General features: G+C 52.2%; 2 protein-coding genes across 4 annotated transcripts in view; one reads left to right on the plus strand and one right to left on the minus strand.

Annotated features, from left to right (window-relative positions):
- LOC116823721 (zinc finger protein RFP-like) overlaps positions 1-12,639 on the minus strand; it is a 415,971-nt gene that overhangs the window by 322,080 nt on the left and 81,252 nt on the right. The window lies entirely within an intron of this gene.
- LOC116825473 (zinc finger protein RFP-like) overlaps positions 1-12,639 on the plus strand; it is a 32,339-nt gene that overhangs the window by 16,410 nt on the left and 3,290 nt on the right. Inside the window, exons 1-6 of one of the 2 annotated variants that reach the window (XM_032781530.2) lie at positions 6,801-7,311; positions 9,977-10,072; positions 10,641-10,871; positions 11,466-11,488; positions 12,041-12,156; positions 12,273-12,332. In XM_032781530.2, the coding sequence (XP_032637421.1) occupies positions 6,895-7,311; positions 9,977-10,072; positions 10,641-10,871; positions 11,466-11,488; positions 12,041-12,156; positions 12,273-12,332 (943 nt within the window). In that variant the 5' untranslated portion in view covers positions 6,801-6,894. Of the gene's footprint in view, positions 1-6,800; positions 7,312-9,976; positions 10,073-10,640; positions 10,872-11,465; positions 11,489-12,040; positions 12,157-12,272; positions 12,333-12,639 lie in introns of those variants that run through there. The other variant, XM_075071629.1, reaches the window with a different exon arrangement.

The following is a 12,639-nucleotide window of genomic DNA, read 5'->3' on the forward strand; positions in this document are numbered from 1 at the left end:
AACACTCCACAGACTTGATTTATTATCATCCCCAAAACAGCATCAAGCCTCAGTGCTTCTCAGCAGTCCTGCATCTTCACCAACAAATCAGCACAGTACTTCCGTGGGAGGCAAGGAGAAGGAGGAGTAAAATGCAGCAACCAATTTCAGTATCAAGCTTGCAGAGGAGTTATAAAAATGGAGCACTTTTTCTTTTTTTTAAAATGGAGAATACTCTGAGTGTGGCATCTGTGGCTTCAATTTTAAAAAAAGCAATTAACCAAATAACAGCATGCACCAAGACAGCTACATGCAACAGGCCTTGGCAGATGCCTTCAAATGTAAGAGACGGTTCCAAATGAGCAAGAGGCACCATTTATTCCCCACATTGTTAGCACAATAAAATGTATTCCATTCGGATCCCTTAATCCCAGGATTGCCAATACAAGAACCCATATGGTAGAGATGATTACTAGTTTTAAACCATAAAATAGTTCCAGCTGAATTGGCCCACCTGCAGTGAAAAAATATATTTTCTTTTACATACCTAGGGGGCTTTTGGGAGGGGTGGGGGGAAGCAAAGGTCTTGAAACTGATGACCAAGGTAGGAAGTATCATAGCATGTTTTGCAAATGATAAGGCCAGTCACAGAAAAATTTACATATTTCCCCCCCTCCCCCAAAATATATTTGCTGGACACATATTTTATGATGGAAGGAAAGGGAGGGGGAGGGGGAGGGGAAGGGGGAAAAAAAAGGAAGATGAATGTTTCCACATATAGGTTATGTTGCAGAAATGCAGGAGCTCTGGAGATCAACCTCCTCTCTCTGTTTTCACAGAGCACAGATGTTAAAGAAAATGGGCAAAATAACTGTACACATTAGATGAGAGTGAACACTTTAAACATCCCCATTCCTCCCGGTTATGAAGATACTAAGCAAGACAAGTTTCAATCTGGAACAAGATCTATTTTTGAAACCAATAAAGAGCAATTATCCCTCTGAAAACAGGTCTGTGATTCTGCCCCCTCATTAAGCGCACACAGTGACATTTCAAAGGGATTAAAAAAAAAATAAAAAATCAAGGCCAGTAAGATAGAATAACCTTCTATGTTAATTTGCAGGCCACACCCTACCAAAACAACAGCCTTGTCTCTAACCATCCTCAGTCACCCCCACCCACAGATTATAAGAGGCAATCCAATTATTTTCTATGTTTTAACAATTTTAAGGTACATAAACCTCCAAAACACAGAGAGAGAGAAGTATTTTTAAACACTCAGCTATCCCTGCAGACTGTGTGCATGGGGAGGAATGGGCCCTATGGACACACATTCTAGACACTAAGATTGCAAAAATCTATGATCGCCTCTTCCCCTTATAAACACTATCAAAACCACTGTCCCTGTGTGCGTGGTGATGGTGGGTGTTATACAGAGGACACACCCCTCCCAAGCCCCATCCCAGGCAAAATTACACATAGATTAGGGAGCCTGTTCTCCCGATCAGCCTCTCTCAGCTGGGAGTCCAGCTCCCCCGACCTCACTTTAAGCACAGCAGCCAAAGCTCACAGAGGATGATGCATTTCCAATAACCCAGCCAAGGAAATTTCTACAAACACTCGGAATCCGCCTCCCCCACCTTACTATATCTAACACACAGGTTCCTGGGAGTTGCAGTCCTTCACCTTCCACTTCTCCAGGACCTCATCTGAGCCAAGACGAGTGACCTACTTTGCCGCTGAACTACATTTCCCAATATGCCTTGCGCCAACCCTGGCCCAAAGAACCAGCGCCTGCTCAGAGGAGCAGTGTAGAAAATTTTCCATGGCACATGCGCTCTTGGTGCTCTCAATCCTCCCAACCAATTGCCCAACGCAAGAAACACACCCCATGTACCGTGTCATCGGGAATCGCTGGGTATTTTTAGGGGTCTAAGCGATCTCTCGCCTTTCGGGGGGGGGGGNNNNCAGGGTGCTTGGATCCCAGCTAGGATCCCCTGAATTCCGCCCACAGCCCCAAACCCAACCTGTCCTGCCTTTCCTCCTCCGGCCGACTCCTTTGTTCTCTTCCCCTCCGCCCAGGTGCCCCCCCCTCCTCCCTGCCGGGTCGGGTTACAGCCTCAGCACCTGTCCATCACCTAAAGTCCTCCCCTGCTTTCCCGTTCCCCACACAGACAGTCCCTACTCCATCACACCCTGGCAGAGGCCAGGGGATGCATCTTGCTTCCTCCACTGTCCAGGCATTTGCTCTGGCACCAGATGCCTTGCCAGTCACTCACAGCTCTACTTACCACCACACCAACTGCTCAGCCAGTTATTGGCTCGCCACCCCACACTCTCTGGGACATCTTCAAGTCATGCCACTTAGCACAGCTCTCAATGATTTCAGCTGCTAGTGGGAGAGTGTAAAGGTGTGGGACCGGGGCTCAACCCTCTCTGAGGGGCGGAGGGGAGCCACACCGGGTCCCTACATGCTGTCGGGCCGGGCAGGTCCTGGGCGATAAATACAAAGGCACAAGGCTCCGGCATCGGGCGTGGGGCAGAGCAACACTGCAGAGTCAAAGGGGGCTCAGGCCCTCTGCTTCAGGGCTGAGCAACAATACAGTCTAAAGGGGCCCTGCCCTAAGGTCGGGGGGGCACCAAACGCAGAGTCACAAAGCTCAGACTCTTTTGGCTCAGGGCTGAGCAAAGCACAGGGTTAAGGGAGCCCAGTGGCTCCCTCAGGCCAGGGGGAGGGGGAGTCTGCCACCCGAGTGGGTGGCCGGGGGGGACTCAGGCCCTCCCACACCACTGCGCCCCAGCCCGTGGCCCTGGCAGCGGCTATCAGCGCTGACTGGTCAGTGTGGGTCCTGACCGAAACACACTGGCATAGGCTCCAACATGTCTGCAGCCGGAATGGAGTCGACTGCCCCCGGGCTACTTCTGACCTCCCCCTCCAGGTCTACCTGGTCCGTGGCATCAGCCCCCGGGAAGTCCAGTAGCATGGGCTTCTCACGGCCAGGGCTGGGTGGCAGGTCTGGCAGTTCCTCCAGGAAGTCCGGCCCGGTTTGCTCCGGTGGTTCCTCCGGGTAACAGCAGGGACGGGGAGGCTCCAGCGGCTCCTCTGGGGAGTGTGCCCGGGGAAGCTCCAGCAGCTCCTCCAAGTAGCAGGCACGGGGAAGCTCCAGCAGCTCCTCCAAGTAGCGGGCACGGAGAAGCTCTGGCAATTCCTCCAAGTAGTGGGCACAGGGAAGCTCTGGTCAGTCAGGGCGGTTGCCCTCAGTCCTACAGGTTTCCCAGTCTTGAGCTCCCTGTGACAGGTCTGCTCCCTGCAGCGGCTGGGAGCCAACTGAGCTCTGACAGCCGGCTTTTGTACTTCTGGGGCGTCACCTGACCCTCTGAGGGGCAGGCTCACCACTCCTTAGCCCCGCCCACTCAGGCTTCTGGCTGGGCACTCCCTCTCCTGGGCAGGAGGGGAGCCACACCGATTCGCTACAGGGACCCTCACTGGTAGCACACACAGGGCAGTCTATGGTATCAGAGAAACTCTCCCAATGAAGACCTAATGATTAGACCAGACAATCACTGATTGCAAATCTGCTGGTATGTAACAAAACTCCCCAATGAATCTTAATCAACTCTATGATTATACAGTGGACCCAGAAGAAATTAGATTGCACCCAAGGCTTATAACATCTAGTACAAATATCTCACCACCCTCTCACACCTCCACTAGTCTTTGGCACCAACATCTCCTGCCCAGCAAGGGCAGTTGAGTTGAGGGGGAGCCCCTCAATCAGGGTATGTCAAGCACAGTTCTGCTGCCCTTGATTCACACAACAAGAATAACAACACTTTAGTACCTCTGCCCCCAATAACAAACTGACTTGTGATCCAATACCAGCCAAAAGGGATCATTTGGGCAAAGCAGGCCCATCACGCTGTGCTCTCAGGCAGGATGGGTGCGTCCATGCAAACAAGGGCAGCTCCTGAAGTCCTCTTCCCCAGCTCATCACTAGGTGTCAGGGGAGAGCTCATTCAGACCCTACTTACATTGAGAATGTCCTAGTTCGATTGAGGGCACCTCTACACAGCACCCGGGAGGTGTGATTCCCAGACGGGTTGCATGTAAACATGCTGACACTGCTGGAGCGAGCACACTGCCAATAGCAGTGAGGCTGCAGCAGCAAGAGGATGGATTGGACTAGCTGCTGGAGGAGAAGCAGCTCCAATGTCTCCTGGAAGGGGAATCCCAGTGGTGCAGGGGGGCTGCAGCCAGCGCTCCAGGGCACTCTGAACATCCTCTGTCAAAGGGACCCAAGTGGATAAAGTTACTTTTATGCCAAAGTCTTTGCATGATCTGGGTCTAGGTTATGACAAAAGGCAGTAAGTGAATGAGACAAAGCAACTGGAGTCTGAGGGGTGGGAGGGGATGATGAGGGAAAAGTAAATCTCACTTACAGATTGTCTGTCCTGGGATGCTTGTGAGGCTTCATGGATGTTGGGTCCATTGCTGGGAGATGCCTGAGTGAGAGACCAAAGAGACGGTTTCAGACCTTTTTATATTAAATACCCGAGTGTGTCTCTGTCTATTTCTCTGGCATAATTAAAACACAGCTCTAGGAGTTCAGACTGGGGACACTGTTCTAATATGAAAGCCTTAAATCTCACCTCTCTTCTCCTTTCCTCTTCTAGACACTCTGCTGTCTGAACTGGAGAGAAAAGGGGGAAATCCCTAGGACCATTCAGACAGGGTGAGATTTTAGGAGAAGATTCTCTTTAAATTATGAGAAAATTCCAGTGCAAACATCTCCACTGGATTGTAGCTAAAGTTACCAACCAAAGCGACAGTGGCCAGGACACAAAGCCCTAAAACTAGCCCATTTAGCAGTGAGGAGATCCAGGCACACTGGAACAGGGAAGATCAGGGGCCATGGCGGTAAGGCCACTGAGGTCTGCCCATTTTTTAGTATGGGCACAGTTTTGGGGCAGGAGGCCACTGCAAGCCTTGGGCACGTGTGGAGTGTCAGAGGCAGTGGTTGTGCTTCAGGCAGGGAAGCTGATCAGCTCCTCCCCATGAGAAACAGCCCCTGCCCATGGTGCCAGCTTCTTCCCATTGCCAGCCCCTCTCCGTGCCCCACCCCTGCACGGACTGGGGGAGGGGCTGACTATAGGGTGCACAGGCTGTGCTGTGCTGGGGCCCTATGTCTCGGCCCCAGAATGGAGGCGGATTCACCTCCCCAACCCCCCTGCACTCCATGTGCAGAGAACCCAGTTTTGGGGATGCAGTGAATGGCACTCAGGGTGACTGACCAAGTCACTCAGGGATTGATCCAAAAGCCTTTTTTGTGACTGGGAATCTTTCCTCTGAGTTCAAGAGGCACCAGATCAGGTCATGGGATCTTCTTGTGCCTTGAGGTCTATGCTTGTAAAAGAAGATTATTAACACTCAGGTTATCGACATCTCTGGGGAAGTGGCTGGTGACGGTTTCTCAGTCATTATTTGACACCATTACTAAGATCCATTGAACTTTGAATTATAATTTTGATTGTTCAACCCCCAGTGACCATCCAATCAGCATCTTCCCTGACATGAGCTGTAAATATCTAAGGGACACAGCCCTGAGCACCTGTCCCTTTGCCTTTCTCACCACTGCTGGATTTCCATGTCTGCTTCCAGGTGGCTGCCCCTTCAGTCTTTCACAGCCCCCTCTGTCTGTCCCAGATCCCCTCCTGCAGCCAGGCTGGACAAGTGGCCTGAGAGCCTTGGGGACAGGAGATCTCTGGTTAGCCCATCCCCTGTACAGCGCAGGAGCCCCAGCGTCAGCTCTCCTCACACCTGCTGCCATCTGCAGAGAGCCAGGAGTCCCCGGGAGCTAGGGAGACTGTGCAGGGAAACAGAAGCAGGAGCCACCAAGCTCAGAACAGGTGTGATGGCTGCTCTCTTGGCCAGTGCACCCAGCACTGAACCAGGGACCCCTAGAGCTCTCTGTTTGTCCCACACCCTGTGCACTGCAGGATCCCTAGTGCCAGCTCCCCTCACACCCGCTGCACTCGGCCATTGGGCCCCAGCTGTCACCTGGTGGGGAGGAGATTGGTCTCAGTACACCACTGAGTCCCTGGCCTCTCTGCTGGGACTGACAAACAGGGAGAAAATCAGTGCAGGCTTTGCTGGGTGTGGTCATCTTAAAGGGTCACCTGCCCCACTAGGGCCCAGGCTGAGATCCCAGCACATTCCACAGGCCCCTGAGCCGCCATCAGATGGACTTTCAGCCTTGGTCCGTGCGGTGGTGATGGGGGAGGAATTGGGTTATTGCCCTGGGGAAGCTGCTGGGGGCAGATTTAGCTGCTCACAGACAATTTTAACACTTCTAAAGCTTCAACTTTTTGAATCTCACTGTCCAGTGTCATTAAATAGTTATTGTCTGACCAAAATATTGTCTGATCCCCCACATAATTTCCCACAGCTGTGAAAATTTTAATTGGTAACAATTGGAATGAAATGCTGAAAGCCAGATTTTTGTGCAACTGTGAAAGTTTAAATTCATAAATGTAAACATTGCTTAAAATGAACATTATTTGTCAAAATTATATAGTATAAAAAGGAAAAAAAAGAATTCCACCAAGTCTGACTATCGCTCCTTAGACACACAGATCCTGCTCTTGCAGGCTCATCCTCACAGGGAGATCTGACATCCATGTGACGCCCCAGTGACCCTCCCCACCAGCACAGGTGCTGATTGCCAGACCAGAGCCCTAGTGGTAAATTTTTCACCACAACCTCCAGGGCTGTATTTTTACAGGTAAGCCCCTTCCAACTGAACAAAGAACAGGACTCATTTCCAGGAAGGGAAACACCCCCTTGCTGCTGCAGGCGGGGCATAGTGTGAACTGAGGAAATTGAAACTTACCCTGTTACACTGCCCAGAGGGAGCCATGGCTGCAGAGAACCCTGTGCAAAGTCTCCAGAAGGAAGCAACATGTCCCATCTGTCAGGAGTATTTCACAGAACCTGTCACTCTGGAGTGTGGGCACAATTTCTGCCGAGCCTGCATCAGCCAGTGCTGGGAGGGATCCGATACAGACATCTCCTGCCCTCAGTGCAGAGAAACTGTGCAACGGAGAAACCTCAGACCCAACAGGCAGCTGGCAAACATGGTAGAAATCGCCAAGCTACTGAGTTTACAGGCAGCAAAGGGAGCAGGAGAGGACGGGTTGTGTGGAGAACACCTGGAGACTCTGAAACTGTTCTGTGAAGAGGATCAAACCCCCATCTGTATTGTGTGTGAAAGATCCCGGGCTCACCATGCTCACACATTGGTTTCCATCCAGGAAGCCGCCCAGGAGTACAAGGTAGGGAATTGCTGTCCAGTCTAATGGGTAATAACTTTGGCATCACAAGTTTCCTGAGACAGGTGTATCTGTGTCATTCAGCTGTGTGTAACCTTCATTGCATGAAAGAGGCTGTACAGATTAATGATACTCCAGCCTGGCAAGAAAGGCAACAGAAAGATTTACAAATTGTCTGATGTGGGAAAGTTTTCTCTGAGCAGCTGAATCCTTTTCCAACCCAGCTCCTACCAGTGAAATAAGGGGAATCTCTGCAGATGGGAAGTTATTAAATGCCCAGTGAGGTTTGATTCACAAGACAGCAGGCCAGTCTATGGGAGTGCTGCCTTCAGACTGGAGAAGGGGGAGTTACAAGCTGTGTCTGTTATTACTGATTGGATCACAGTGTTTATTACTGTTATTGGCATCCCAGCAGCCCCTACAGCCCCCAGATGAGATCTGACCTCGATTGCAGGGGGCCCTGCGCAAAAGCCAGTGAGGGGCAATCCCTGCCCTGAGTCATTTACAGTCTAACTCAGGGGTGGGCAAACTACGGCCTGTGGGCCACATCCGGCGTAGGGGACTGCCCTGCCCAAACCCTGAGCTCCCAGCTGGGGAGGCTAGCACCTCCCCGCCCCTTGTCCCCCCTGCCCCCCGGAGCCACACCGCTGTGCAGGCAGTCCTCTAGGTGGCAAGGCTGCGCGCTCCTGCAGGGCTGTGCGGCAACGTGTCTGGCTCCGAGTGGGCTGCAAGGCTGCCAGACGTGCTGCTCTGAGTGGCGTGGTAAGGGGGGCGAGGGGTTAGATAAGGGGCAGAGGGTCCTGGGGGGCAGTCAGGGGACTGGGAACACGGGGCAGTTGGATGGGGCATGGGAGTCCTGAGGGGCCTGTCAGGAGGCAGGAGTGTGGATAGGGGGCGGGGCAGTCAGGGGACAGAGAGCAGAGGGGTTGGATACAGGGTCCGCGGGAGGGTGGTTAGAGACGGGGGGGTCCCGGGAGGAGGCACTCAGGAGACAAGGAGTGTGGGGGAGTTGGATGGGTTGGGGATTCTGAGGGGGGGAGTCAGGGTGCAGGAATTGGGAAGGCGCAGATAGGTGGCAGGGGACAGGCTGTTTGGGGAGGCACAGCCTTCCCTACCCGGCCCTCCATACAGTTTTGCAACCCCTATGTGGCCCATGGGCCAAAAAGTTTGCCCACCCCTGGTCTAACTGGACAAGAGAGACAAATGGTGGGACAAGAAACTGAGGCACAAAGAGGGGAAGTGACTTGTCCAATGTCACTCAGTAGATCAGTGTCAGAGCTGGGTATAAACCTCCACTTATCCAAGGCCAAGCCCATTGCCCTAACCACTGTCCTACGCTGCCCCCCCTCCAGCAGCTATGAGCAGTGATGAAGTGCAAACAGTAGGAGGAAAAGACTCCCAGGCTCAGCATAGACACAAGGTTTCCCACTGGGATTCTGAACTCCTGTATTGCTCCATGAGGGGTTAATCTCCGATGGTGCCGGCCTGCACTAGAGGAGATCATGGGACTAAACACTGTGTGGACTCCCGTCACCTTGAGCCCACACACAAAAGGGCTCCAGGCAGCTCAGGTCCATGCCAAGTACCACTGGGATTTCACTGGATTGTAGCAAAACTAACCCCAGGCTGGAGCTGAGCGGTGCCAGTCTGACCTGTTCTGTTGTGTATGTGGGCAAAGGACCAGCTAGAGCTGTTCTGTTAGTCCCACCAGGGAGCCTTTAGAAATCTCCCAGAATGCACTGCTTCCAGGATCTTTACCAGGGAATGGGACTGTGGGTACCTGCCCAGGGGGCATTGCCACTGAAAAGATTTAGGGCAGCACTGGGGCAAACCCCAACCGTTCTTTATACAAATCTGCTTGTCTAATTAGGGTGGCCACTGAGGCATCCCCAGAACACAGAACATCCCCACGCCTGCCTGCATGGGGCCTCCCACACCTGAATCAGTCAGCCTGCATGGGCCCTCCTTCGCCTTCCTCAGCTCGCTCCCACCTGCATCATTCTGCATGGAGATGCCACCCCCACCCCCACTCCTGTCCCCGCCCTCACTGGTATCCCCCTGCATCCTCAGTCTCCTCCTCTTTCTTTTTCACTGCACAAAACCATGTCCAGTGCTGGGTCACTACCGGAGAGGAATAATGCTCCACAAAACTGGGGACTGTGCAGCTTCCAACCAGATGAATGGCCTCCTGACATCTCATGGGGTTTGCCCCGGTGCTTAGACCAGTTCTGTCCAACCAGTGCAGTCCCCAGGGCTTCAGGGCTGAAATCCCAGCCCACATTGAAACCCTGGTGGCTTCTGGGATTTGTATCACTTGGTTTGTATCACTTGTATCACTTCTTTAAAAAAAGGCCTGTTGATTCACCCCCATGTGACACCAGTGTCCTGTTATGTGCTATACGACTAGTCAATTCACAAATACCAATAAAGCTTGGTTATAATTCAGATCTCCGTCTAATTACTGAAAAGACTGAACCTGATCTGGTAATAAGTCTGAATATGACACATTCCCAGTCTGTATTGATAAGGTTTCATCTCCTTGGTGCCCCTGATGTCACAAAGCGATTAGGACCAACAGTCATCTTGGGTTTTGGATAGAAAAACACAAAGCTCCACACGCCTCTCAACCATTCAAATAAAAGCTCCCAAACTCTTTCTGTTTCTTCAGGAAAGAATCCAGGCCCAATTGAAGACTCTGAGGGATGAGAGAGAAAAGCTGCTGAGATTGAAAGTGACTGGAGAGGGGAAAAGCCAGGAGTATCTGGTAGGTGCCTGTTGTGGTTAACCAGCAGGGAGTGGCAGTGGGAGGTCTGTTTGGAGGCAGACTTCTGTGTGCCCTTGGTGAAGATGGACCTGTGTGTGTTTCTCCATGATCATGGATTGCTGGGTTAGATTCATGTGTTCACAAGCCCTAAGCTTCCATTTCGGTTGATGAGTTAAGGTCTAGCTCTTGGGACTTGCCCAGAAATCCCCCCCAAGTGAAGTGCTGTCCACTGGGTCTGGTCATTTCATGCGTTAACATGTTTGTTTCTTTTTTCTCCCCTGGTGTTTCTGTCAGTGTAGCGCTGAGTCCTGCCTCCTACTGCTCTGGATCTGAATTCCCAGAGACCATAAATAACATATGCTGACCATGACAGACATGGAAACCTCCCTTTCAGAGAGATAGGGGCTGAAGGGGAAGTTGTGAGAAAGTCCTCTCCTTAGGGTAGAGTCAAATGTCAGAAATCTTAGGATTTTCAACCAAGTTCTCCCTCCTGCACACTCAGCACTCCATGAAAGGACCCCAGGTGGCATTCATATCCCTGACCAGCCCTTTCCATATTTTCATACAGAAACAAACACAAACCGAGAGGCAGAAGATTGTGTCTGAATTTCAGCAACTGCGGAAGTTCCTGAAGGAACAAAAGCGACTCCTGCTGGCCCAGCTGGAGAAGCTGGATGAGGAGATTGTGAGGATCCAGAATGAAAATGTCAGTAAACTCTCCAAGCAGATTTCCCATCTCAGTAAGCTGATCAGTGAGCTGGAGGGGAAGTGTCAGAAGCCAGCAAGTGAATTCCTGCAGGTGAGACGGGGCGAAACAGAGGCTCCGATTCCGTGGGTGCTTAAAGGCTAGAGCACCCATGGAAAAATATTAGTGGGTGCTTAGCACCTATTGGCAGCCAGCTCCCCGCTCTACCCCCAGCACCTCATGCCCACCAATCAACTCCTCCCCCTCCCTCCCAGAGCTTCCCACTTGCCTCAGTGGTAAGTGGGAGGGTGGAGGTGTGGCATTGAGGAAGGGGTGGAGTCGGGGCAGGGCCTGGGGTTGAGCACCTCCAGGGACAATTAGAAGCCAGCACCTGTAGTTCGAAACATCCCAGATCCCCACACAGGGAAGGGAGGGCTCCTGAATCATAAGCACCGGGCCAGCGGTCAGAGATCTGAGTGTAACTCAGCGTGTGCATTGCTGACATGTGAGTGATCATTGTTCTTTGCAGAGTTACAGACAGATATTAGAGATGGAAAAGTCCCATTAGCTCAGGGAATCCATGGCCCTGGGGTCAAAGCAGGGCCTTTCTTCCCCATATTTGCAAAATCCCTTCCCTGGGATCCCCTGTGCACGTAAAATGGAACTGAGATTCTTTCCTCTCTCTCTCTCCCTCTCCTTCCCCTCTAGGATGTCAGAAGCACCTTGAGGAGGTACGTGGCTCCCTCTCACTCCCCCTCACACTTCACAATACTGGGAAAGAGCTTGATGGTGATGTTAGCACTGCATCTCCCCCGGGCTGTACAGCAAAATGTGTGGGGAAGGTCACATTCTAGATACAAATCTCTCTGATCAACTTCGTCCTGAGGTTCTCACCCTTGCACAGAAAACTCTGGAATTCTCCATTCAGTGGGAAGGACTGACCTCAAGTATTTCCCAGAGATGTCACCTCCCTGAGAAACTGGCCACCTCAGGATAGTGGAGATGGAATATGGGCCTGTCACTGCTGGGACCCTGGTTACCATTCAGCCCAGGCCATCAGTGGTCAAGAGTCTTTCCCGCCTGAGGACTGTTTGGAGACCTGTGTGGAATGAGCTGGGGAGGGGGGCATTGGTGCCTCAGTCTAGTTCCTAGGGGACAGATTTCTGCGGCTGGGAGAAGCAGAAGAATTCTAACTCCAGGCCCATTAGAGCAGCGACTCCCTAGCAACCACTTATAATGAATCTCACAATGAACTGTAATCACATGAAATTTTTTCTCTCCAGGTGTAAGAAGAGGAAGTTGCAGCAGCCAGAGGAGATTTCTCCTGAACTGGAAGAGCGAGTCAGTGGTTTCTCCCATAAAACTATTGCATTACTGGAGGCTCTCAGGAAGTTCAAAGGTACCTAGGAGGGATAGAGGAGGGGAAACTGGGATAAATTCTAGGGAATCGGAGTGATGATACTGTTATAAATATGAAGCCTGAAATCTCACCTCTCTTATCCTTCCCCCCTCCAGACACTCTGCCATCTGCACTGGAGAGAAAAAGAGGGGAACCACTCGGAGCAAACAGACAGGGTGAGACTGCAGCCTCTTCCCAGCACTGGCCTCTCTCAACAACCCCACCCCTGCTCCTCTTCCCCCGAGACCCTCCCCCTGGCCAGACCAGAAACCAGAGCTGGGTTCCTACCCAGGGAGCCCCAGTGGCACTGTGAAGCCCTGCACACTCCACCTGCCCTGGGTGGAGCACCTCGGGGAGCGGGGACATGGGACGGGGGCTGCACTCAGGCCCCCCAGAGACCCATCTAGGACAGGTGAAGGGTCAAGGGCTCTCCCCAGCAGGCAACGCTCCCAGCCTGGCCAGGGGTCAGCGCTTGGTGGGAAG

Source organism: Chelonoidis abingdonii, chromosome 12 (genome assembly GCF_003597395.2).
Source record: "Chelonoidis abingdonii isolate Lonesome George chromosome 12, CheloAbing_2.0, whole genome shotgun sequence".
NCBI classification, from domain to species: domain Eukaryota; kingdom Metazoa; phylum Chordata; order Testudines; family Testudinidae; genus Chelonoidis; species Chelonoidis abingdonii.